The sequence below is a fragment of the Typopeltis vanoorti genome, chromosome 1 (genome assembly GCF_054136105.1).
Source record: "Typopeltis vanoorti isolate ZY-2024b chromosome 1, IOZ_Tvanoo_1.0, whole genome shotgun sequence".
Lineage (NCBI taxonomy): Eukaryota > Metazoa > Arthropoda > Arachnida > Uropygi > Thelyphonidae > Typopeltis > Typopeltis vanoorti.
This window is the reverse complement of record NC_143549.1, coordinates 5,567,671-5,594,654: the sequence shown is the minus strand read 5'-3', so window position 1 is coordinate 5,594,654 and position 26,984 is coordinate 5,567,671. Positions and strand designations below refer to the sequence as shown.

Below are 26,984 nucleotides of genomic sequence, written 5' to 3'. Positions count from 1 at the left end.
TAATTAATAAAATTTCACGCTGAACAACAGAAAATGTTACTCGCGGTCTTGTTCTCCTCCTCCTCTACAGATACCCCGGCAACAAGCAACGTGCTGCAATGCCAAGTGACGCTTAAAGGAGCAACCCGTTCGATAAACACACTTTTCGTTCCGTTCCTTTGTCTGCATTGTGGTCCTGCATGCACTGCAAGACCACACTGCATGCCTGTTTCTTCCTTAATCCGCATGACCTTGGAGTGCATGCCGTTGCTGATTCTTTCCCTACCATTCATTCCTCACTTAAATGAAGTGAGGAATGACAAACTAAATGGAAACCGCTCGATCTCCAAAATGTACGCCATCTGTGCTGCTTTACTCTAACAAGGACTTGAAGTCGGACGGGATTTTAACCGCTGCTCGTCGGATCAAACATCAGGCCGAGGCTAATAAAGCTGCTGCCAACCGAGGGTCGATCTATCTGTTGAGCCAGATGACAAACCCAACATGCAGGTCACTCACTTTCACTTGTAAAAACGGTCCTAACTTGTCAGGCAGGATTCCCAGTCTACATTATTGCAATCAAAAGGAATGATCTGGAATTCCTCACAATTCAAGAATTCCACGAGATAAATATTCGAATGATAAAGAAGGGGTTAACGACTGATAAAAATAAATCCAGTTCAGTTTTTTTTTCCCGACTCCCGGAAATCGATGCGATTATTTCGTGGAAAGTAGCAGTTTTCTTGGGGGGGGATGTAGAATCGAGAAGTCAAAGTGCCATCAGGTTTCTGTAGGTCTGTATCGCAGAACTAGGAATGAAATATTCTCTTTTATAGCAGAAATCCTCTTCAATTTTTAATTTGGAGTTGTACGGGAGTGACGTAGGGTCACTACTATGGACCTCTAACTGCAAATAGACATAAAAAGCATTTCAGCAGGAAGTGAAGACCTGCGAAGACGCAGTGGAAGTGTAACGATGAGGATTTCTCCACTGGAGGCTTTCGACGTGACATTTTAAGAAGCGCTTCGGGAAATGAACTTTTCGTGCTCTCATTATTTTTCTTCTGGTCACGTGGGAGCTCCACTCGAATTCCGTTGCGTCCTTCATCTGAAGGATCATCCCGGAAATGCAGAATATTAAGGCCACGCACTGCCGATCTGTGGCATGCTGACCCACACAGAAAAGTCGTGCGCGTCCGCAACGCCTCGTTAATGTCATATAATCGAGACGTCACTAGCGCTAATGAACCTGTTCGAAAGGGCGCCGACAAAAACTACATCAGGCGGCAGACCGGCGAACATTTCACTCCCATTTTGAAAGCCCGCGAAGAGTTGAAAATGCGTTTTTTAAACTCGCTGAAAGGGCGAAAGCATTTTCGCCCCGCAAAATAACATCGCGAGAAGAATTTCCATCATTTTAGTTCAGTTCGGAGGCAAATCGGCCATTTGCATTTCGAGTCTCGATGCGCATTATTTTGATTCAATTTTCAAGAGTTGAATCCGCCTTTCTCCTAAGTGAACAGAAGTTCGGTCTTTCCCATTCCTACTTTCGCTCTCTTGAACACACTCAAAAGAAAAGGGAAATTTTAGAACCCTTCAAGGGGCACGAAATAATCGTCGACCGCTTTGATTCTCCTTTCTCTCAAGAATGCGTTTCAAATTGAGCAGAATAAGAAGACCTAAAGAAAGGGGGATGCAGGAGGGTGTTTCGAGTACATCAAAATATTTAAGGAGTCCAAATGCCTGTTAGAAAACGAATGTAGAAATCGCTCCCCGAATTCTTTTTTTTTTTTTTTTTTTTTTTAAACTCGTGTAACAAAAGTTCCCCTCTCATCGGAGTCGAAAAGCATCGCCGCCGATAGCAAAAAAGGATTTGTGCGCGTGCCAACTTAATCGACCGAAGCCAACAACACCGTAGAGAGAGAGAGAATGGAGTGCGATGAGGTACCACATACTTCTTAGACGTACAGACGCAGGTGACAACCCTTCGCTAAGTAATTTTAGTGGGTTTATAGAAATTAGCAACGGAGGTCAATCTCTGAACACCCGAATTAATGACGCTGGAGCACGACCAAACGGCTGATTGAACCCGAACTTATGGAAACCGACAAAAGACCCGCAAACATACTTCTGCAGTCTCCATGACGACCAGCAGCGCGGATACGTCATTACGTCGTTTGGGCCGAACGAGTTATGGATCGGACAGTTGGCACGTCCGAAGAATTCATCGCGGTCTAATTAAGAAATACATTAACGCAGCAAGTCCCCTAGCGTTGTCCAGGATAGAACGATCGCGTTGTTGTTCGATTTCGTCAACTTATCCGACCAGTATCCCGACAACACCTTCCGCCACGACGTTAACTAAGGGAGGGGGGGGGGAGTTTAAGCTATCGAGCAGTCCATCACTCCCGAAACCGGATTGTTTCTACACAACGAATACGATAACGGCGCGTTCAGGGCACTACCCGATTCTCCGATAAGCGAAAGCACACACACGACGATCGCATTTTGTCGGACTTGAAAAGGAGCGGTCCGTCATAGCGGAAGGTGCCATGGTGACAACCCTCTTTCCAGAAACAGACGCGCAAAACTGACCTTTAAGTGGGCGGGCTTGTCCATGGCCTCCCCGTTCATCTTGCTCGAGTCGCTGCTCGAAGTCCTTCTGACCTGACGGTGGTACTCGCTCATGATCCAAGCGCACCGCGATGATATCCTGGGATGTAAACACACACACACTTCGTGAAACAAACGAATCCACTTGTGTTACCCGCCGACTCTTATCCGACTCGCTAGGTACGAGCGACCAACCGATACTGCCGTTGGTGGAAGCTTCTGCAAAACAAACCAGATGGCGTGACGATAGCCAACACCTACACAACTGCATGCGGCGGGCACGGTGCCAACAAGCCGCCCCACACTACGGAAGTAGAGGCACAGAGCAGTCAAACATTCTGCGACCGAATTGATAATCCTGTGGAAACGACCCTCCTTCGCACAAACCGACGGAAGATGCCAAGGGTCGAGCACGCTACGCACTTTCGCTTTCATTGAGTTTCAAACGAGTGCAATGAAAAGCTATCGAGCCCACGTTAGTGCCCTTCTGCTACGAAGTGTATCTCTTCCCTTTCAATGAAAGAGCAATAAGCAGGAATGTAGGGGTATGGGGAGGAAATAGGGAACCTTAAGCGATAGACAGCTGCTGCCGTGTTGTTGGCAGCTTAAACGAACCGCCTTCCTAGCCGAACAGTAGTAAAACACCTCGTCCCAATGCCCGTATAAATGCGGGCATTAGCAGCTACTTCAAAGATTAGCATTGCGCTACATTTTAAACCTGCTGTAGCAAGAAGCAATACGTAAATGCTGTTGCATTTGCTACAAAGTTAATGTAAATAGGCACTGCAATTTCCTCGTATTAAAATGCAAATTATACTTTAGTTATCTCTAGCACAGAAAGGATTTCGAGTTAGAGTGCCCCAGACACTAATACAAAATATAAAGGTATATTTTATTGTATCGTATTGTGTTCGGCGCCTGTCACCTCATTACTTAAGAAGGCATCTGTTCCCGCAGTGAAGGGAATGGAGTTCTCCTCCCATGGTGGCCCAAAGTGCATGCACTGTAGGTATGTATGAAGGACAGCGATAAACTTCATAATCCAGACAACTTGTTTGTTCTCTAGCAGAAGGGGGATGTGCTACTAAAGCAGCTAATAATTTTATTTTAATTCGATCGGCGGGATTATTATTACTTCATCTCATGGCCTGGATAAGCAAATCGACTTAATTCTACCAATTCGCACTGTATTCGAAGTAAACGTAACTCCAATCCATTGACGAAGAGTAGGTCGGGTGCGAGTAAAAGACATCTGGAGCTCGCTAATCAATCGTAAAACAAACTGGCATACATTAAAAATAAATAAAGCCGTAGATCGGTCATATGTTGGTCATTGCAATCCCACGAAAGATAAACACTGCAAAAAACTTCTTTCCTTCTCCTTAAATTCAAGTAAGTCAGCTTAAAAAAAAGAGAGAGAGATTTTGAATGTAAGTATTATTAAAGAAACAGCAGAGACTGTTCAACTGTCATTTAAAAATTACAGAAATAAGTTATAAGAATTGATTACCAATTTAATTTACCATGTGTAGCTCGGTCAGTATAGACGAAGCCCTGAGGTCGGGAAGACCTGGGTTCGATTCCCGTCCAAGACGCGAGGAACCTTCATCTGGTCTCTTCCGACTGAATGTGAGTTAGGAACGGAGAAAAATCCACCCAGGGAGGGTGGCAACGGATGGCAATGCTGTAACCAATGAAGTTTTAACTGAGGCTCGGCTATTGCCGTTACTCCCCCCCCCCATTTTCTTCAATCCGATGAAGTGATAAAGAGTCAAGGACTCAGTCCATCCCCCCCCCCAAGAAAAAATGTGTAAGTTAGCCGGTCTCATATGGAGATGGAGGGTATTTTCACCGGGAAACTCGGTTTTTCGTCCCCCAGAACAGGCAAACCGACCCCGTGAACACACATGGATTCGGAGTAATGAATACTTACGACAATATGTGGAAGAGATAGGGTCCTCGCCGCATGTCGTAAAGCCCGTAGTTAGCTATGAGTCAAATCAGGGTAGTCGACTTCTTGGATAGGAGATTGAATGGGAATCGCACATGAAGAGTTTTCGCGGGTCAGTCGGTATAGACAAAGATATTTGGTTCGAAAGACCTGGGATGGCTCGAAGAATCTTTATCGGAGCTTTGAAAATGAGTTGGCTAGTCGCATGCAGATGTTAAGGGGTTTCCCCCTCTAGGAAACTCGAGGTTTTTATACTACCTCGAACTGGCAAACCAGCCCCAAGAAACATACAGACCATAAATACTTATCCTTAATGGGGTGAAGCAGAGGAATGGATGCATTAAATGGTCTAAAATCCGTAATCAAGGGAGTCTTGGACGGATGAGAATGGGGTGGTTAGAAATACAAATCGCCATCCTTATTCCGTTCACATTGCTGCTAAATACCATAAATCGATATCACATACGATACATATTAATGTGGAATGGCGTAAACCAATCATTTTTCGTCTACTGGTATTTAATTATTATTATTATTCCTGACACCTCCTCCAAGGAGTCCGAAGACTCATCGCGGGAGGACACCTACAACTGTCTCAACCACTACACCGAACCTCTACTACGAATCGTCTCCATCAACGCCATCTACCGCCCACCTCCACCACAAACTAGTATTCTATGTCTGTAAATTGCGTGTTCTGAAGGGCCGATTTGTCTGCATGAGGGATGAAAAACCCGAGTTTCCGGAAGAAAAAACTCTGCTACCTCCGTATGAGATCGGCTAACTCAACTTAATCAACCCATAACATCTGTCTAATCCATTCTATTTAAATTGTGAACGAACTATCTATTAAGATCCTTTCTGCCTGGACCGACGAACTCCGTTCAATTTTTATTTTTTTCCATTTACTAATTTTTTATTATGCCCAGGTAGTTGGAGATCTGGCACAGCTAAATGCAATCAAAACCTTTTTATTTATTTATCATTTTTTTTTGAAAATGAGAATTACACGAAATCTCTGTTAATCAATCGCATACATATGCATGCCTTCGCACTAAATTACGATTATCCCCCCCCCCCTTCCCTCTCCGTTTTTAAAAACTTTTGAATGGAACTGGGGTCATAGGCTCTACTTTCACATCATGCAAAGATTTTACTCTTAAAAATAAAAAAATTAAAAAATTTGAGCCATTAATGAATACAATCGAAAACTGGGATTCTTTGGGATACTCGGCTCCTTACCATTTCCCCTCCCCTCATTCACCTGCAATTTCTTATCAAATTACCGTTCATTTGAATAACAGAAACACAGAGCATCAAATGCTTTGCTAAGATCGAAATAAATGCCATCACTGCAGCCTATTCTAATTAAAGACCGAGCACACATTGTGCTATGTGACTTGCTCAATAACACTTATAAGAGTAAAGACATTTTCATTTTATATGATGAACTGGTGCAAGCCTCGTAAATTTCCAGTTACAAGAATAATTCCTAATCTCAATGAGAAGAGATAACTCCTAATCTCAACAGCTCATTAAAAAGTGGTTTGGCTAATCTGAACACTCTTCGCCACCTCCACTGTCAGGTGTTTTAAGATAAGCAAAGATCCTTTTCTTGTGTTGCGTCGTTAGTTCCATATCGCATTTCTAACTTCCATTTCTCCCATCTTCAAACTTCTCGTCTTCATAAACCTTGAATTAATTACTGAATTTCTCTTCCTCTAACACAATGGGATTCTTGAATATTTCTTGAGGAGCTTTTGCTGTACTTTTATTTCATATCGATCAAAAATATTTTGGGGCTCTTCCAGCTATCTGTAGCGCAAATCCAGCATGCCTCAAAGAAGAATGGTGCAATGATAAACGAAGCTTAAACTCGCACAAGACAGTTACTTTGGGTGAATGCAAAGGAATTTGTTGGATTGCATGCGGGGTATTCACAGCTCCTTTCGGGTGAATTAAACAGTTTCATTGACCATTGTTTCTTTTTAATATATTTATCCGTTGATTCTTAAAATTACCAAACGCTTGCTTCCTTACCAACGCCTGTCCCCTTAATTACATGTCTTTTTATCAAATTTGCTGTAGCACTTGCTGACTGATGTCGCTGAAATGACTCGAAGTAATCGCCGCTAAGCTGCTATGGAAGGCTATTACAAATTAATTCTAAACATGACTGGAATTATTACACTGCCCATTATTAACATTACTCTTTACTCTCCAAATACACACTCGTTTCATTGCACAAGCGTTTCTGCACTGCGGAGAGCGATGACATCGATGTTTTCACCAGCATCAAAGTATTCAAACTGCAGGGTCGCATTGCTCTTGGTACATCGCAGAGTATAGATGGGCAATGCTATTACTCTTCCTTTTTCAGGTGGTCTCCTCCGATATTCCTCTCTTACGTACTTCGTTAACTTTAAGCCCAATTTGCGGCTTAACACCCATCTGATGCGCCCTCGAAAATCCAACTACCGACGCAAAAGAACTTCTGCCAGAATAATCTCCTTTAAAAACATTTAAATGATCTTTTATTCGCTAATCTGACATTCGGACTGCCTTCAGCTGCTCATCCCTTCCCTAGGGTTTGGAGGTTTCAACTTGCAAACAAACCCAATATTTGCTTCGATGCTTTCTTTTCGCTTGATTGATATAACTTTCACCAGACATATGACACACGCAGTAATTATTTTCCGACAGATAACACGATTCATCTTGGCTTCCAACCTGAGACCAAGAAACAAATCAAAATTCGACTCTAAATATGAGCTGAATGGTAATCTAACACCAACAACATAATTAGAGTCCAACGCATTCTGATTATAATGTCCGGCAAAGATAAGCAATTTGGGAGTGCGGCAGCAAACAAATCAGCAAGATGAGATATAAAAATAATTAATATAATCCATGAAAGAACTCCAGTTCCAGGCAATTTTATATTTTTATTTTATTTTTTTTTTTACACGCGTTGATTAGATGCTGAACTGTTCGCCATGACAACTAATATTAGCGATATCGTTTTTCATGCTTTGATCCTTATTTTTAATTACTGGTTTACTATTTTGCAGTAAACAGTTTTGAGAATTAAAGACGCATTTTGGTATTACTGGTCATCCGAGTTTAACCACTTTCCACCGTGACTGAAGCATTAAACAAAAATGGAACTAAACGATTAGTTTTCGCATATAAAATATTTTTAATTTTATACAATTTTAACGTAACGTGATCGAGCAGATTAAACATTTAGGATTCCGAAATTAAAAACATTTTCTAAGCATCACTTTCCGTTATATCGAAACCACACGCGTACACACACAAAGCAGGTCTTACATCATCATTCTTCGACGAATGAACCACGCAGAAATGCACTAAACCCTTTCGAGACGCATATTTCGCTAAGTAGTATTACATTTTTTTCTGTAAAATTTTGTGAAATCGGCAAAGATGGGCATAAGAGTCAGCGGCAGCACTGCCACCTATTAAAAATAGGACCTTACAAAGAATCTGCAGCATGTACTGAGACTGGCTACTGAGACCCTCTACGGATTAGGAACTATTATTATTATTATTCCTGACACCTCCAAGGAGTCCGATAACTTACAAAAAATGCACGACTTATTAAAAACCTGCTCGTCCTTCAACCTAAATTAGCCGAACGTAACGCTAAAAAGTAGTTGCGGGAGATCTACCAACACAATCTGTGAAAAACAACGCATGAAACAATTCAGAGGGCGCTGCGTTTGGGACAGATACATCGTAAGTTAGGCATACACGGAGTATGCCAGAGGTAGGTTTAAGATTAATGAATGATATAAAATCCTTTTACAAATATTATTCCAATTTGTGATTTTTAGTGACAAGTCTAATCAATCTTCGTTAATGATTTTCAACAACAGATTTTTGTAGCAATGGCTGCGTCCCGCTGTTCGTTCTCATAGACATCGTAAAATCCTGTTCTGTATTACAATCGGGGGAAAGAAAAAAAAAAAAAAACTGCTCTTAAAAAGATGTTTCGCACTCTTCATGTAAGGTTACGTGAAGTGCGAAACATCTTTGGAGTGTAAATCACAACTGAGCGAAAGACAAGGGAATTTTTCTATCTGTCCTTGCAAATTTAAAAGGAATGACAGAGAAAATATATCGTTAATAGAGATCTTTCAACATTTTGCTGTTCCGGGACAACTGCAAGGATTGATCGAGGGTCTCTCCAAAACGACACTTAGAGAATGAACTAATCGATTACTGCCAACTATTGCCGTTGTTCGTTAAGGTCAGTCGAGTGATTAGTGCACCTTCACTGCGACCAATAAATAGGTTCGAGTCCCGTTGCGGATTTTACTGTTTGTCTTTTGGCGGGAGATAATTTCCTCGCGCGGTGAAAATTTCCGCCACCACTCTGCTTACTGCATGCGCGAAGTTTCACTTTCTGGAAAGTATTTCCGTTGGATATAACGGAGGAAAGCCGAACAGAGGAACACTGGTGAAGCCACCCTTGCACAGCAACAGAAGAAAGCTCATTTACAAACAGCAAAATAAATAAATAAGTGATTTTACTGCTTCCTGGCGGTTTGCTTGTTTGTTGTAAGCCCTTTCTTGGCCAGTTTATGAACTTGTTTGTAAAGTGACCACTTAGCTTTGCAAAACAAAATTCTCGTAAATCAGTTTCCATCTGCCCCGAACAGAAACCTATCGAAAGACCAAACATTTGCGTCTGCTGGTGGTCTCTCGACAGGCGAAGCAATTAATCTCCGGCCGAAAGACAATCATAAACATCCCAGTCCGCGACGGGATTCGAACTCGTCGGGTGTTTAATTACTCAGCCAACCGTAAACAACAACAACAAATAAATTAAATACGAAGCACTGTTACCTAATATATGCATTCATACCAGAATACATTCACGAACAACTTGCACTGAGGGGCTTCCAGTTCGTGCCGTCATAAACCAACTCATTTTATTAAGATCTTTTGATAGTGTCAGTCCGTCTCCTCCAAGACTTGTTTTCCTAACCGCCCTGATCACTTCTGTCTATCAAGAGAATTACATTCTGATGGATTTGGGGGAACATCGCAGCCTTTCGTTACACCCTAAGAAGTGGCGAACCAATTCTCCGCCCTCACTCATTTAGTCACATTTGGAATCATCTCAGAAATTATCTCAGAGATTTCACCAAAATCGGTCAACGTTACAGAAGAGTGGAAAAATAAATTGATATGTCTCATCTCAGTCGAGAGCCCCCGTAGTTCAGTCGGTATAGACGAAGGTCGGAAAGACCTGGGTTCGATTCCCGTCAGAGGAATCTTTATCTGGTTTCTTTCGACGAAACGTGAGCTAGCCGGTCTCATACGGAGGTGGAGGATTTTTTTTCTCCCGGAAAGTAGAGTTTTTCGTCCCTCAGAACAGGCAAACCGGACAGTACAACACGCGCAATTTACAGGCAAGAATACTTACAGGGGTGACCGCCTTATCCTCGTATTACGGTTGGGAAGGATATTTGGAAGGATGTGGGCGCTTAAAGCCCTGATGAACACCTCATTCGTCTCCTTAACCAAGCTTCGCCTGGAAAACCCAAACAGGACAATCTGAATTTCCACATATTGTGGCCAAACAGGAGAAATCAATGGAGCTTCGCATCGAAAATCATCTCAGAGATTTCACCTACGGTAGAACCAAAAAGCCACAGTGTTATCCAGCGCGTTCTTAATTCTTCTGATCCCAATCACCATCAATCCACTCTATGTTCAGTAAACTGGGATGAAAGAAAATTCTTGGAATCAACAGAAATGGCACTAAATCCTGTTCGTGTTAATGTCAACCTCAGCTATGACCTTTCTAATTGTTACTCCTCTGCTATTTCGTTATGGCGGTTGCGAGACCACATCCTCGTGCATGAGAACAACGCAGCTAGTCTGACATAATTTAAAACTTCGGTACATGTACTTAAGTGATGTGCTTTATGTGTCTGTTTTTTAACTTCTGCGTATTATGAAGAAAGACGAAACGAGGGTACCTTTGGAAATGAATTTTAACGTTCGGCTGTTACGTCACACAAGTTATTTTTTGAAAGCATGTCCGATAGCCATGGAAACCTAATCTATGAAATGTGTGTGTGTGTATAATTTGTATCGTGCTTAATATATTTTAATTGCGTTTACATCTGCTCAGCAGATTAACAGAATAGATAGAAAATTAGCATAAAGTTTCCACAGCGCTGATGTCCTAGTACTACTTTTGCACACTCTTTCGCAAGCAAAAAAAAAAAAAAAGATACAAAGTTGCTGAAGAATGCGTGTTGGGTAACCGTGAATCAGCTCCTGGTTACTGCATAAATGACCCAACGTAATATCGGATTACGACACATGCACTGCAATATGAATCTCGTTAATGACGTGATGTTCAGAATTACTGCCGACAGCTAAATTCGTGACACGTCAGTCTACATTAAACACAATATCACTTGCGTGGGGAAAATATCCCTGTTCCTCTGGCTAAGACTGCTTAACTCAGCATAGTGACGGAGAGGGGAGAGCAGAAAATTTATTCTACCACAGTACTTTAAAAAAAAAAAAAAATACAGAACTGCATTTTAAATAACAGTGCTAGCACAGTACTATAAGGATGGTACTGGGCGAGTTGTTTTTTTTTTTGTTTTTTTTTTAATTGTGCATTTAACTCTTTCGTTGTACACATAAAGGAAAATTGCAGCAGGGAGGAGGTGGAAAGAGCTCCAGAAATTGCTCTTAAATATGGCTGCAATAAAGTCAAGAACGGCATCGTCGTTTAAGGAAGCATCTCAAGCACGTGACTTGCTGCCTCACATTTAGAGCGCACTAACTCTTTCGTGCGTAGGAACTTCACAAGCGCGCGCACTTCTCGATTTCATAAAACAAGTAAAAAGCGAAATGACGATTCGTCGTTGTTTTTTTCCGACGGAACGCAAAATGAAATGCGCTTCTCCAGTTTCAAAACTGTTTTTAGCATAAATGTGAACGCGCTTTTATTAAGATAATTAAAAAAATAAAAAGACTCCCTACATAAAACTGACCTCTCGTCTATTATAGCCAAGCTGTCCCTAAACGTTGATAAGTATATAAACACTTATTGACGTCTACGATGATAAGTGCTTATATAAGTGCTTTATCTCCTTCAAATCGAACGCTTTCGTAGGAAAAATAAAACCTTAAAAAGTAAAGAAGTTAAATTCCCTCGACTTAAAGGATGCGCCTAAAACTTTCCTAAAATTCGCTGATGCTGTTTCAGAAAAGTTCCGTGCGACCAAACGCGATCCCGACTCCTAGCGTGTCCCTCGTGTAAACCGCCTGCTTCCACGTAACGCCTTCCGCGAGTCAGTCGGGGGGACAACAGAGCACCGATTGGAAAGACTTTTTCGATTTCGGTTAAAAGCACTTTTCGATCCGAGTCGAGTCTCATGTTGGAGAGATCGTGAATTCGTTAGCTCGTCTCTCCACCAGGATCCAGGAGAAACAGCTACGTCAAGTACAAGACCAGCCACGATGCTAATTCTGGCGACTTGCGGTGAACTCTAAGTGTGGACAGGCGACGGTCCACAAAGTGACGAAACAGTTACAGAAAATGTTTCATGTGCACTTGGAACACTTTTCTCAACTCTTCCCAAAGGGAAACTGTCTTGGTTTTGATCTGCTTTGTTTTCAGTGAATCACAGCAGAAGTGAGTGAAACTGCAGACTTGGATTATTTCTGTTATTTGCATGTTTTCCAGAATTTTTTAAAAAAAAGAATAAAAATCACGCTTTTACAGAAGAAGGGAGGAAACTCACTCTGCCACCACCTTGTGAGATCGGTTCGCTCACCTTCACTTGAAAAGCCTTACAAAGGTTCTTCGCGTCCTAGACAAGAAATGAGTTCCAACCCCGTCCGAAAAGCAAGTGTTTTCTTGAGCTCTGCACTACGAGATCGCTTCATCTGCATGTCCATTAGTCGTGCAGCGTCCATAGTAAAGAAAGAAAGAAAATGACAGTTCACTCTGTTCTTTCACGTGGTAATGGTGAAATTTGGGGAGGTAAATCCTACACAAGCCCGAAAAGCCACTTTTATAACACTACAGTCATTGGCAACTGCAATTTTAATGGGAGAATAAGATATTTTTCTCCTTAAATGTTAAAGGAATGATCGTAAATCCCAGCCTGATAGCAGATCGGAATGTTGAACCCTGATCCACGAGATTTTAAATCACGACAACCTTACGTGAATGATTTGTCCAAACCTGGGAACTGAAATAAATGAAAAAATAGATAACGATTCGAGTTTCTCACATTTCTATTTTATTATTATTTTTTTATTTACTATTTTTATATTATATATTTAATATACATTTTGGGTTCGATGTTATATTGCGAGTGGTTGTGTAATTTACCGGGCGTGTAAAATTGGTGATTTTTATCTGTTTTATTGTTTGTTTGTTTTTTCATTAGAAAATTTGTGTTTTACAGAATATCAGAGGAGCATTTTCGTGTTTTGCAGTATTTAGTGTCTTCATAACATATTTTTATTGTATTTTAATTTTGAACGTAGGTATAAAATGACGCCAAAAACGTAGACGAAACGAAACTCTAACAAGGACAGCGACGTAGTGAACAAGAAGATATTCTCCGCTAAAGAGGATATTGAAAATAATTTAACCTCCGAGATCGCTAGGCCAAAGCAGATTATTAGACAGACGCCGAGGGAACAACACAAAGTCGAACGACGTTTAGAGGAATGCAGGGAAATTAAAAACGTTCAGCAGCAAAATGGAAGACAAAGCACGGAATCAGGTAAGTTAATGCGTAGTAACAAAAATCTGATAAGCACGAGTAGAATTGGTTATAAAAAGAAAGATGTTGTTTGGTATGGTGACTCAATCATAAAACATGCCAATGATGAGCGCGTTATAACTTCGAGTTTCCGGTCAAAAATTAAAAATATAACGCAAGCAATTCAAAAACAGAAAAGTTGAGATCCCCGTTTCGAAACCCGAACCGGGCACTGTTGTGGGAACCAACATCGTCTGTTTACCAGGTGATTAGTCGAATGTAATGCTGGAAACGGCTTGAAATGGAATCCCTTGAGAATCAGTGACTAATCTTGTCTCACCATTTGCCCCTCTAACCTGCATCCTAATCCAATAAATGGATTTTGAGTGAAGTAATGCGAAAGCGTTTACGGAAACAGAAGGTGAAACGAAGAAACTTAAAGATATAAGATTGTGTCGTATACAAGTCATGTCTGGTTAATTTCAATAAACATTTAGTAGCACATTTTCTTCTTCCTCAGCCTCTTCCCATTTCCTGGTGTTGCAATTATGGGATTATTTCTCTATTTCGGTTTAAACTATTTCCTTTTTGATCGATTTAAATTTGGATTCGAATTTTTAAAAAAAATTTCCGATTCAATTCAAAATTTCGATTTTTTTCCCCATAAAATATCAATTCAATTATTTTTTCGATTTAAGTCGTAGAAAAATATCGATTTTATCGATTATAATGCTATTCGGTTTCCCATCCGTGGTTCAAACACAATCCAGAAATGATTTTTTCAAGTAAACACAAGAATATTGAACAGTGAATAAATTGTAATCCAGTACGCAGTTGACAAGTGTCGATATCATTTGTGAATATGACAAAATTCTCTCTTGAAAGAAAAAAAAAAATAAATAAATAAAAAAAGTAAAAAAGTGAGATGGGGGGGGGGGGAGCCTTCATCGCAAGCTTATTGGCAAGCAAGATAGCATCTACAAGTCCAAAATGACATCATTAAGTCTAAAAATGTTCCTCTTATTATTATTTTGTTTGTTTCATGTCCTGCGAGAGAAAAAACGTTTGGCTAACATTTCGCTCATCTGAATGCTTTTCTGAACAGAAACATCACGTGGGCTAATTTGATAAACGCCGTCATCCTACTACATCAGAAAAAACAAGAAATTTAAGCTGCTTGCCTTTAAGCCCCGGTTGCTTCGGTCGAAATTCGTAAATAAGGAAAGCGTGTGTCCCAGAATGGAGCAAACGGTTACACTACGGAGAGAGTGTGGATGAAGCGATGGACGAAGTTGTTCACTCCACTGACCAACCTCAACTTTGCCGGAAGAGTGAAGTGAATACGTTCGAAATCATTGTACGCTATTAACGGGATTCCGCACGTACACTAAAAGAGCACAAAACTTAAGTGGCAAGACTAAGAATTCAAATGTTCCTGGCAAATTGCCCGCCCCTTTTGGCAAAGAGCACTCAGCTTCTCGGTGTTGTGCAGCATCCGCTTTGAAACGGCACCTAAAATGTGGAGCGCAACTGCCTAAATTGCGTTACAAATTGAATTTCCAGCATTGATTCCACAGTCCCGCCGAGGAAAGGTACGGAACCGTCACAGCCACCGGGGCATTAATAGCGTGACCGGCTAGCGACGAGTTAAGTGATCAGGGAACGTTGGTCTGGAGACCAAAAAGAGAGCCACTTGAGGTCTCCAGTAAGCAACGACGGGATCGCACATTCAGTAGTGAAATTCGCTCCCGCTCAAACAAGCAACTCACTCTTAATAGGACTTCAAGCTACAACCAGCTGGTTGGAGAGTAGGTCACTCGACTAACCAATTAATGGATGTCCACAAGATCTAAACAGAGTACGATCCTTAACGACGCGACATTCCCTGAAAGATTTAAAATAATAATAATAACAATTAATTGAAGTTCTTAAAAAAAAAGTCTCACTCGCACTAAAGAAGAATGAATAACCCTGACGAGAAACCGGTTGGAATCACGATACTTCACTGCCTCTCTCCTACACCCTGTCAAAAACATACTGCTTTTCTTTCCCACCTCCATTAACCTACTGCCCCAAGAATCTACGGATTCAAATTCTAATTTGCAATTCTTAATCGTCGTCAACATCTTTTCATTAGTAGTTGGAAGGGGGCCAATCGTTCGATGCTGTTGGCACACTCTCCCTCGATGAGTCTTTGGACTCCCTGGAGGTGTCAAATAATAATAATAATAATAATAATAAATCCTGGCGGTTCCAGTAGTGAACGCTACCCCCCCCCCCCCCCCCACGAAGAGGCTCTAATCCTCCTGCGGCGTGGGCAGGGTAATACATGCTCAGGAGGCTCTAGCCGTGGGTGTGTGTGGGGGGGGGGGGGAATGCAGGAAATTCAAAGGCCCCAAACAATGAATTTTAAAAGAGAAGAATTAAAAGTAAAAATAATTGAAATTGATCATCAAATTCCGTTTTCGATTAAATTTCCCACATCATATAATATCTGTAGTTCAGAAAAGGGGAGTTTCAAGTTAATATCTAAATAGGTCACATTTTTAAAATGAAGAATGTGAATATTTTTTATGTTTACTATTTATTTATTTGGATCCGGGGCAGCAGCGCTTCGGGCCCCGAAAAGTGTGAGACCATTTAATAGACATTTTGTCAAGTGACAGCAGCGGTGGCTAAGCCATCCTTGCCGAGGAGCTTTGCTTATGATCAAAAGGTACGAACAGAAAACAAGTGGGACGGGAGAGACTGCGGACCACAGCTGGGTTCACTGCAAATCAAAACACACCGATAACGTCATTTCACTGGAATGCTGTCCTTATTCATCCAATGGCAGATTAGCGTGTGAACAGCTTTTCACCGAATAGAAATCACTACTAGTGAAGCAGTGGTCAATCTGAAGTTTCAAAAAGAGTACGAAGTTCGAGCATTTGGACGTAAGGAGGATGCCACAGTTCGTATCGAATTTGAAAATGCGTCTAATACTATTTTTGGCCCACCGGGAATAACACGAAAATATAAAACCAATAATAAGAATGTGAAATGGCAAGATTGAAAGATAAATAAATGAAAAAGGACAATATATCAAAATTAAATTTCTTTAAATCCATAATTTTGAAGTATCGTCCTATTGGTTTTCATATCTTCGTGTTATTATTTCCAATCTAATTCGTTAGCGGTGATTTATATTAACTACCAGTGGGCACAGCGCACTCCATCCATTAAAGCGAGCTTTTACAGTGAATTTCGAAGGGACGTGAAATTCTTTTCACAATCTTACTATAAATAACACAAGTAACTTTCCAATAACGTCGTCAATACTGCGGAAGGCACTTCATCATTCCGCTCCAATTTCCCGCCGATTTCTACACATCAAAAGTCAAGGAATTTCTTATCTTTCAAGAAGCATCTCGAAAAATGTTTGACGTTTCGCTGGAGTGAAACGCGAGACTTAACAACTTTAAACGCCCTTAAAACTGCGTCATTGACGGCTAACTTCTATTCTGCCGTAGTAGCAACGCTGGTTATTCCATCCCAGAATATCGATTCGGTAATCTCAAGCACGCACGCACACACACACACACGTAGGGAGAATTACTGCGAAAGTTATTTTCCGAGATGGGTGGTGATAAGACAGATACGACACAACACGAAGCACCGTCGTCTTCCCGTTGAGGTTTATGACTTCTCGTAAAAATGGCACACGCACGCACACACGCAGAATTACTCCCTACATCACGAATCGGTATAACAAATTCGAAACCACCACCACAGGATATTACCCCGTATTGAACGTCATCAATCGAGTTCCAGAGAGGTCTGAAAACTCTGCTGGATTATAATTCTCTCAAAAGAGCTTCGTGGTAGGTCCACCAGTCCCAAATCCAATCGCATTAAATTCCTCGATAAAATAACAAACATAAAACTTACTCGAGTTCTCCATGATACGAAATTTCCTTCGGACTCCTCGACGAAGCTATCAGAACGAACCCCCAATGAATCGCAGATATTAAGGCTCTTCCATAAATTTGCAAAAACTCCTGAGGGAGGCATGATTAGCAATTTTGTAGCTCTCGGGATAGTATATTACGCGAATTAAGTGCGTGTTCTCAAGCCGATCTGTCTGTTTTTAACGCTAAAAAGTTGTTAATAAAGTTCCAACTCGGTCAAACAACTGCTCTTAAGCGAAGGATGTCTAAAAGAGGTCACGAAATGGAAATCTAAACACATGATGGCCGTGTGAGCAACCAGCAGAGCTCTCTCTCTCTCCGGATGAGAGAATAGGAGGATTCGAATGCTATCTAGGATTAAAGGATGTCTTTAGACTTGGTTTTGAAATTAGCTCGAGGCGGATAAAGAAGAACTTTTCAGAACTGTTTCTCTCTCTCTCTCTCTCCCCTGGGAAATGGACAAAAACAAACCGATACGAGAACATGCTACTCGAAAGTAGCATAGAGTAAATTCAAAAGAAATCAGAAATAAAAAATAAACTCATAATAATCCTAACGGGTAAAGGAGATTTTCGCAATAAACAAATAAATAAATACTGTATTTGAACGCGATTCTTATGACCTCTGCTTTCTCAACTACGTCGTAAAGTAAAAATCCGATCTCGGCAGTCTCTATCTGACCTGAATTCTTGTTCTCTTCCATAATTTTTCTTAGCCCTCCCTCAAGTATACTTCGGGAATTTTGCCGGGAACACTCAACAGGAAATTCTTCTGTGATTCTCGCATTCAACTTTATTCCTTTTTTTAACAGATGTGAGTGCTCCACTTCAATCATCTGGAATTCAGCGCTCTGAATTAATCGGTGAAGCCACTGCAAAACTTTTAGGGTTGAGGTCTCAGGCGAGACACTTTTAAAAATACCTAATTAAAAGAGCATGCTTTGTGGGCGTCATGTGTTCTGTGACCTAGCAACAACGGACACAAATGGATACACGAGTAACGAGTCTATTACCTGCAAGAGCTGTGCAATCCATGCTGTGTAAAAAAATCTTTTGTGGAAAGAGTTCCAATCCATCAAAAAGAGCACGAACTTGTATCATGTAAATGCCATATCTCGTAAGATAAATTTTGATATTTTTTATTAGTATTTGCAGAAATCGAGCAATACATCGATATACTAAGTGAAACATGGATAAAAACAGTTTGAAACCAGTAGTTACTTCCTAAATAGTTATGATTGTAATTGTTCAGGAGGTACAATTATGTACTGTGAAACACAAATTTAACGTCAGCAATCTACCCTACAGATATAAAATGACAAGTCTTTTAATGTCACGTTTTTTGAAACTCAGGGGCTATCCTGAGTGCAGTCTTCAAAATTCGAGTCATCAGAATCCAAGGAGAACTGGCCTACCAGTTCGGAACACGGGGAGTTGGGGCCGTAGGCGCCAGGGAATCGTATCCCCCCCCATAAGTCTTAATATAAATATGCACGGTGCAGAATCGGTTCAAGATTCTCCGATAGATACAAACAGATTTATCCTGCCCGCGATAGCCCAACTAACACATTCTTAACGGAATTCATATTCTTAATTCAATAAAGTCCGCGCGGTTAGCCTAGTGGCTTTGCGCTTCGCAACCATATGACTGGGGAAGGAGTGTCCTAGGTTCGATTCCCGTCGCCGACGTGAGGAGCTGAAGGATCTTCCTCATCCATAGCCAAGTTAGTCGGTCCTGGGCGTGGACAGCAGGGTTTATTCCACCGTGTTTATCTCGGGTTTTTCATCCCGCAAGCAGGCAAACCGGTCCCGTGGACACACAGGCTACAGTCATAGGATATCGTACGGTAAGGAAGGCAACGGGAAACGACCTTGCTCATAATCATTTTCCTAGATGGTGGCATATATAGCTACCCCCAAACAGCCGTAAGGCTAAATACTATCAAAAAATTCAATAAAACACAACAACGATATTGCAGTAGTAAATATACATTTGGAACTACGCAACTGAAGAATACAAAAATACAGTATGGTTCTCCCACGGGTTCCTAGCTTACAGGCGATAATACGAAGGGAGTGAATGCGTCTGTAAGTTGATAGGCCATATAATCAGGGGTGTAGTCGGGCCAGGGCGCTCAAGGGCAACGCCCTAGTACTTGTTTAAAACTATCAAAAATTTTAAATTCATTATAATAAATTATAAGAATTATAATAATGAGACTTAAAATGCATTTCCAGCTTTCGGTCAAAAAATACAGCTTGCTGCTCTTGTCATTTTCGTTTCAGAAAACAAGGCGATCTCTCTGCTATATGGCCGTCGCATATCGCAATAATAATAATAATAACAATGCCGCACTTCGTGCTCTGGATTTCTGTTTCCAAGGTAGAGACCTGGCACTATTTCTTTTAGGACTACCCTCTACATATAATCGTAAGAAATAGACCGACCTCAGCAAACTATTTCAGCAGCGTCTCAGACCATCATTCAATATCACTAAACCTCTCGTTGCCACGCGGCGCCAATCATCGCGAAGAGAGACAGGCGGGGTTCAGCTGAAACAAGTTGGACAAATTTAAAAAAAAAAAAAAAAAAAAAAAAAAAAAAAAAAAAAAAAAAAAAAAAACCCACCCGCGCTATGGTGAACCACCGAATGTAGATCAATGACGTAATGAAGGTGTGCCGATGATAAATCGAAATAATACGGCAAACAGAAAATGGTGAAAGGAAAGGAAAGAGAAGGCGAATGAAAAAGGTGAAAGGAAAGGAAAGAGAAGGCGAATGAAAAAGGTGAAAGAAAAGCTTTACAAGCAGCAAGAAAAGAATCCGTGCAAAGTTACAGAAATTGGGTGATACGAGGCGGTCGAAAGGGGCGACATGCAAAAGAAAACCTGCTCCCGACAGAAATCCTTCGCTCCGTGAATGGAAAGATAGTCGATTCCATAATCCCCGATGGCAGTGATCGCAACGAATCACCAGCTGTTGCCACTTGGATCCTTCGACCTACACAAGGGATCTGCCCTGGAAACGCACGAGGAAGAAGCTTTCAAAAAGGGTGGAAAGACGAGCTGCGATTCGATTAACGTAAAAATAAGAAAGTACAACTCAATAGACGTGGACGTTTTAAACACCAGAAAGAAATCAATCGAACGTTTAAAAGTTGCATCGGAAAGTAACGCCACGCTTTAAACGTGGACGCAGCAACGAAATAAAACACGAATACAGATCGCCATTCTCTAAGGTTATTGAGATTTTAATTAAAAGGCTCAAACAGCTATCTGAACCCCTTTCTAGAGGGAAGTTTTTAGAGGCATCTCCAAAGCAATCGACCGTGTCCGTCACGATCTGCTCTTACAGAAAATGCATAATTATGGTATCACACCAGTTGCGAATAACTGGTTTAAATCGCGTTTAGCTAACACAAACATTCGTTAACTTCGACGAATAAACAACGAACAAACTATAAAACCCGGCGTAGCGCGAGGATCAGTACTGGGACTTATTTACAGTACTGGGAGTACTTATTTACAGTACTTATTATCAGTACTGGGACATTTAGGTAGATTAAAAACTCTGTTTTTAATCTACCTAAATGAGGTGTGCGGCTGCAACTTATTGAACAAAATGTTGTCCTTTGCTGATGAAACCGTTCTGATTTACAATTAACTGTGAATGAATGTAATCATTTATTGGATCAAATAATCGTTCATCCATAGACATGTGACCATCAGTTATACTGCGTACCATATCCTCAACGATTTTTTTTTTTTAGTATGGTAATCGCCCTTAGTTGCACACATGCATTTTACATCTATTTCTATAAATTTTACATTTCAAAAACTGTCTTATCATGATCACCAAATTCCTGACATGAACCTTCAAGGGGTGTACAAGATATGATAGTACTACAGCATACAAACTTATATCATCACTAACTTCCTATCTAAAATTTTCCTCCAAATCAGTCTGTTACTTGTCAAGACTCCAACATTACCAGATCTTATATTTCTATCCTCTAAGGCACTTTTCATCGTATCAATCCACCTACATTTTGGTCTTCGTCCGGGTCTTTTTCCTGCCAACCTGGCAGAGAACACTTGTTTTGCTAATCTTTCCTCGCCCATTCTGCTTAAGTGACCAAACCACCTGGATTAGCTCTGCTAACGCATTCCTGGATGCTGACATTGTCAAGTTCTTTCCTAATATCCTCGTTTTTAATATGATATTGCTATTGATGCCAACTGTTCACGCCTCTAATCTTCCTCGAGACTCATATCTACGGCTAGTCTTTGTCTTGTTATTGCTGACCTTCATACCCTATCTATTACAAAGTTATTCAATTTAGTCAGGGAATCTTGCAGACTAGTAGAGGATTTATTTACAAGTATAACATCATCCGCATAAAGCAAAGAGCCGACATTAGCATCTCCAATTTTGATATCAGGTTTAATACCACTTTCCTTCATAATGTGATCCATATAGATAATGAATAACAGAGGGGATAATGTACATCCTTGTCTCACACCAGATTTAACATTAAACCATCTTCCTGTATTTCCTTTAATTCTAACTGCTCACCTACAACTATAAAGAGTAAGTATTGCTTGATATAATGTCCCATTGACACCATATAACTGTAGCGTTTTGAATAGCTTCTCTCTTGGCACCTTGTCATATGCCTTTTCCAAATCGACAAAACTTAAATACAGATCTTTGTTATATTCCCATGCTTTCTCGACTATTTGTCATAAAGTGAAGATCTGATCCTGACAGCCTCTATTTGGCCTGAATCCAGCTTGTTCTTCACCAAGCTTTTCTTCCACAATTCTTCTCAACCGTTTCTCAAGTATGCTTGCATAGATCTTGCCAGGAACACTCATTAGGGAAATACCTCTGTAATTCTCACATGCAGTTTTATTTCCCTTTTTATATATGGGTACTATGAGAGCTCTACTCCAGTCATCGGGAATTCGTCCCTCTGTCCAGGCTTTCTGAACTATGCAGTGCAGCCACTGTAAGACTCTTATACCACCATACTTCAGCATTTCTGGTCGAATATCATCTACTCCTGCTGCCTTTCCACATTTCAAGCCTTTGATGGCTTTTTCTACTTCAAGTACAGATATGTATTCCTGATTGCATGCCTGGTCAGTGTTTTTTATCACTGTGCTGTCATCACTGCTTGTTTCATTTAGGAGTTTTTCGAAGTAATTACTCCAACTTCAAGGATATCTTTTTCTCCAGTTTTCATGTCACCTTTATCATCTCGAACTCCTTTTATAGCACTCTTTCCTCCATTTCTGAGCTGCTTCAACCTACAGAATATCATGCCACCTTCTTGACATTTATTTTCTATGTTCTTATCAAAATCTTCCCACAAATTAAAAAAATTGTCTTATCGTGTATGTTAAATGTTGTCTGCTTTTATCATCCTATATTGTACTTGATTTGAAATGGCTGCAAAAAGCGCGCTCTTTGCACACGTCCTGTTAGAGAACATCGTACTCTGCCTTGGGCCGTGATTCCGATCAAGCCAAACCAAATCTTGAAAATGGCTGGGGAAAACACGTCATCAATTTGGAAAAATGGACAGGTGCTCTTTTTTTATTTTATTTACATATTTTTTTTAAAAAAGTGCTGATTTACGAAAATCACTTTAAAAGGGTAAAAAATTCTTTCTTTTGAAGGCAGAACTCCCCCTCCCCCCAGCGTATCTACAAATAAGAATCCACTTCGTAGTATTTAGATCAAAGCAAACAACTCACAGCGTGCATAATCTTCTTCTTCGGTGAATTTCGCGATGAGGAAACCCCAGCAACCTTAGAACTCGAGCACGAAAAAATTAAAAAAAACAAGAAAGGGTAGTTAAGATGCCTGGAACTAACACGTGTTGCATTGTTAATTTCGCAGAACGGAGGGAGGGGGGGGGGGGAGATCATAACTCCATCACGGAGTCCTTGTAGAAATAAACACGCCGTCAAAATGCTCGGGCTCGTGCGAGATCCCAGCAATGGCTTGATGGGCATTCCGGGCAGTAATTCAGATAAGAATGTAAGAGAGTAAGTGCGCAGTTGGACGTTTCCGAAAAGACCTTGGGATGTGCCAGAAGTTGACGCAATTAAAATACGAAGGTCGGCCGGACGGGAAGTTCGATATTCGCCACGCATACAAAGGGACCTACGACAGACTAAACACCTAAGCAAAGGGGGAAAGGAATGCGGAATATAATTATGGCCTCTGCTGAAGTTCGCCATAACGAAAACACAGAAAGAGGGGGGGGGGCTCCTGCATAACTTCGACCGCAAAAGTAATAAATGAAAGCAAAGCCAAAAGGCATTGCAAGGCTCAGGATGTTCATCTGAGGAAGAAATAATGCACTGAATAACATGAATGCACATTCTCGTCCTCGTTATAATCCCCCCCCCCCTCCGTATTGCGAAGAGCAGCTACAATATCCTATTTCAGTTCGGCCCTTATTTCATTCAGGCATCCCTTATTCTCCCCCCCCCTCCACTTCTGTTAACCTCTCAGTTTCGAGTGTGACTTGGTTTAGAGGCAGCAACACAGTTTCAGGAGAGCCTTCATCAGCTAAAATAACTCGAATAAAACTCGCACTTTTTATCCCAAAATGAAAGCTAAAAAATCATCATATATGCGAGGATTTTCGAAAGTTGTTCAGGAAAAAACTGAAAACGGGTATGACTTACCAAGAATCTCCTATTTGCTATCGCTACTTCCTGCCTCGAGAGCGGTTTCCTTGTGTGCATCGTCAAAGTCATCTACCCAAATAGCGTCATCTTCTTCTTTCCCATATTTCATGCAAAAATTACCATTTATTTACAAGGCACGCAATAAACAATCCTTCACGAATGACTAAATGAAAGTAGGGCGCGAAACGCACAGCAATGGTAGGCCAGTAGAGATAGAGCAGCTATGAAGCCGTACATATGATCGGTGCGGTATTAAAAATGATCGCGCGACCCAACGACAAAGGCAAGCCGACAATTGTTGAGTTGAAATGCTAATTCTTTCATCCCAATTGCATAACATCTGAAACTGCCATAAGAACATTCACTATGATTTCTTAGTTTTAACACATTCACGGCGAGGTGGTGCTTTGCCCGTTTATCGTTCCGACAGAACATCTCATTACCGTTTGCGTACCGTGGCAGAATTTTATTTGAAGTTAGCCTTTGTGATCCGTCATAATGACATCGAGAATTTCAAATGCAGTCGAACTTATTTCATGTAATCGAAAAATTGGACAATAGTTTTTAGATACTGTGTTTACCGATGCAACATACGGTTTTGCTTGAGTCAATACAGCATAGTTTCTCTGGGAGGGGGACGTGATTTATTAATCAGTTGCCTCCAATTTCACTATTTGCCGAGAAATATATTACTGCACAGACTGCAAATGTATCTTATTCAGTGATACGATAAAACTACTTGTTTTTCTTGCGTCTGCAGTATAGTGTCTCTGTTGAGGAGGGCGTGTTGTTTACCACAAGGAGCGAATTATCCCCCTGACGTGAAAGTGTTTAGACATTTTTTTGTGTGTGTGCGAAATGTATATGCGAAACTTTTTCATTTCTTTTTTCGTAACGTAAAATCAGGGGTGCGAGTTATACGGTACGCACAATTCTGTTGTGTGTTTGTACTGAAATGTTTTCTATTCGGATGATTTACGTGTCCTAGTTATTTAAAAGCGCTCACTAAATCCGTAAGTTTATTCGTTTTCAGCGTTTGTGATATTTTCTTTTCAGGGCTGCTTTCCTCCAACAAAGTTTCCGATGTCGCTCGCTCCTCCGCTATTAAGGTACAGAAGCTGGTAAGATATATGGTCCTGCAGAATTTATACAAAGGAGGAGACGCCCAAATGGGTAAACATATCGTAGATAAAATAAGTAAATTCACTTGCGGTTATCATTTCCCCAAAAAGAGTGGGTGAGGCCGTTCAGTCGTAACTAAGTTTTTTGAAGATTGGTGGGAAGCCAATCTCCACCCACAGTCAACCACTGACATCAATTCATCTGAAACAGTGCGAGTTGGCAACAAACCTGATTGCAGTAACATAATATTGACATCGAGAAGGAAGCGTATTCGCCCCTCACAAAGCGAACGAAATTATTTGTTCGCCCAAAATTGAAACTGCAGCCAACTGATGGAACTAAGGCTGGTTTGCCTATTTGACGAAAAACCATGCCATTACATTGTGAAATAGGGTAACTTATCTTCGCGTCCCACATACAGCATTAAGAACTAAAGTTTAATAGTGAACCTATCCCCATGTCGGCTTTAAGACAGTTTAACTTGACTGAGAAAGGGAATGTCCAAAGGAAGAATATCGTGAGCGACGTTTCACAACCTGAAGTTAAATTGTCGCGTTTTACTGGAAATCGTAAAATGATCGTTTCACTTTTCCGATTATGTAGATGGAAGTCTTTGTTTGACATCTCTTAAGTGTGTTCTACACAAATTCCAGTTTTCAGGACCGCAGACTGCGAGATTAGGAGCTGTAAATGGTGCTGCGGAAATGACGTGCAAAGTCCAAGGAGTGGTATAATAGACTTAGTGTTGGATGACAAGGATGAGGCGATTTCGTTATCACAACTGTTGCATACTCATTCGTTGGCGCAAACAGTGCGACTGCGAAATACTTTCACAGGTGAACAATCTAAGTGGTCGCAATTGTTTTATAAAGGCGATCCAAACGCCTCCTATGGGAATCGGTTACGGTCAAAGGTTGGCGATTTTTTGTAACTATTAATAACGAGTGCCCAAAATCACTAATTAAAGGTTCAAGTCGAGCATAATAACAGCAGTCTGACGCATCTGAAAGACCAAAATGAAGAAACCCAAAGCGCCCGACTCGTTCAAGGCCGACGATATCACTGTGCGTTCGACTGGCAATCAACTCTGGGTTATTGCGGGTCTCGACATCCGATGAATGATTCGCTGGCGAAGTCGAGAATTCTTCGCTTGGAAAAACTGATCTGACACAGTCTCAGGTTGGAACCCCTTGCAGAAAGGTGGATCAACAATCACAGAACATAACTTATATTTTGTTGATTTCTTTTTCAACTGCAATTTGTTCAAATCCCAAAATTCCATTCTCACCTTCATCTTAGAGGGGATGATCCAAAAGTTTTGGGAACATCCTGAGTTGAAGGTGAGATGAACCGCAGTTGGAGGACAATGAAACACAAAGAATATTAGAAGCGGCTTGATGTGACACCTACAATAAAATACAATACAATGCGACGCTAATACTAATGGGACAAAGAAAGGCTAATAGAAATAGGTGTTGGTTGCCCAGATTGCAGAAAAAAGCCCAAGATGTGGATCGATGCGGTCTGAAGAGAAGCCAGAAATAAGAGTTCACAATACTGCAGGACCTTAGATCCTGACAGGCAATGGATTGATCTGACAGAAAATTGTTAGTAGGAGGTTATTAATGCTATCAACATTTCGGTATAGACGAAGCCCTTTGTTCGGAAAGACCTGGGTTCGATTCCCGCCCATGACGTGAAGAACCTTTATCGGCTAACTCACCATCCGACTAAAGGTGAGTTAGCCGGTCTTGTACGAAGGTAGAGCGGGGGGTACGGTGCTCCCACTCGGAAATTCTGGTTTTTCGTCCCTTGGAACAGGCAAACGGCCCGACACACATCTACGGGCAGAACACACTTCCGGAATAAGGATTAACCAACCTAT

The 26,984-nt window shown here is 41.0% G+C and overlaps 1 protein-coding gene across 5 annotated transcripts in view; it reads right to left on the bottom strand.

Annotated features, from left to right (window-relative positions):
- Window positions 1-26,984, bottom strand: part of LOC150109760 (adenosylhomocysteinase-like 1) — a 440,710-nt gene that overhangs the window by 281,665 nt on the left and 132,061 nt on the right. The window contains exon 1 of one of the 5 annotated variants that reach the window (XM_090408376.1): window positions 2,575-2,659. The exons of the other annotated variants lie outside the window; for them this stretch is intronic. Within the exon in view, the coding sequence (XP_090264502.1) occupies window positions 2,575-2,613 (39 nt within the window). The 5' untranslated portion in view covers window positions 2,614-2,659. Of the gene's footprint in view, window positions 1-2,574; window positions 2,660-26,984 lie in introns of those variants that run through there. 5 annotated transcript variants of the gene reach the window in all.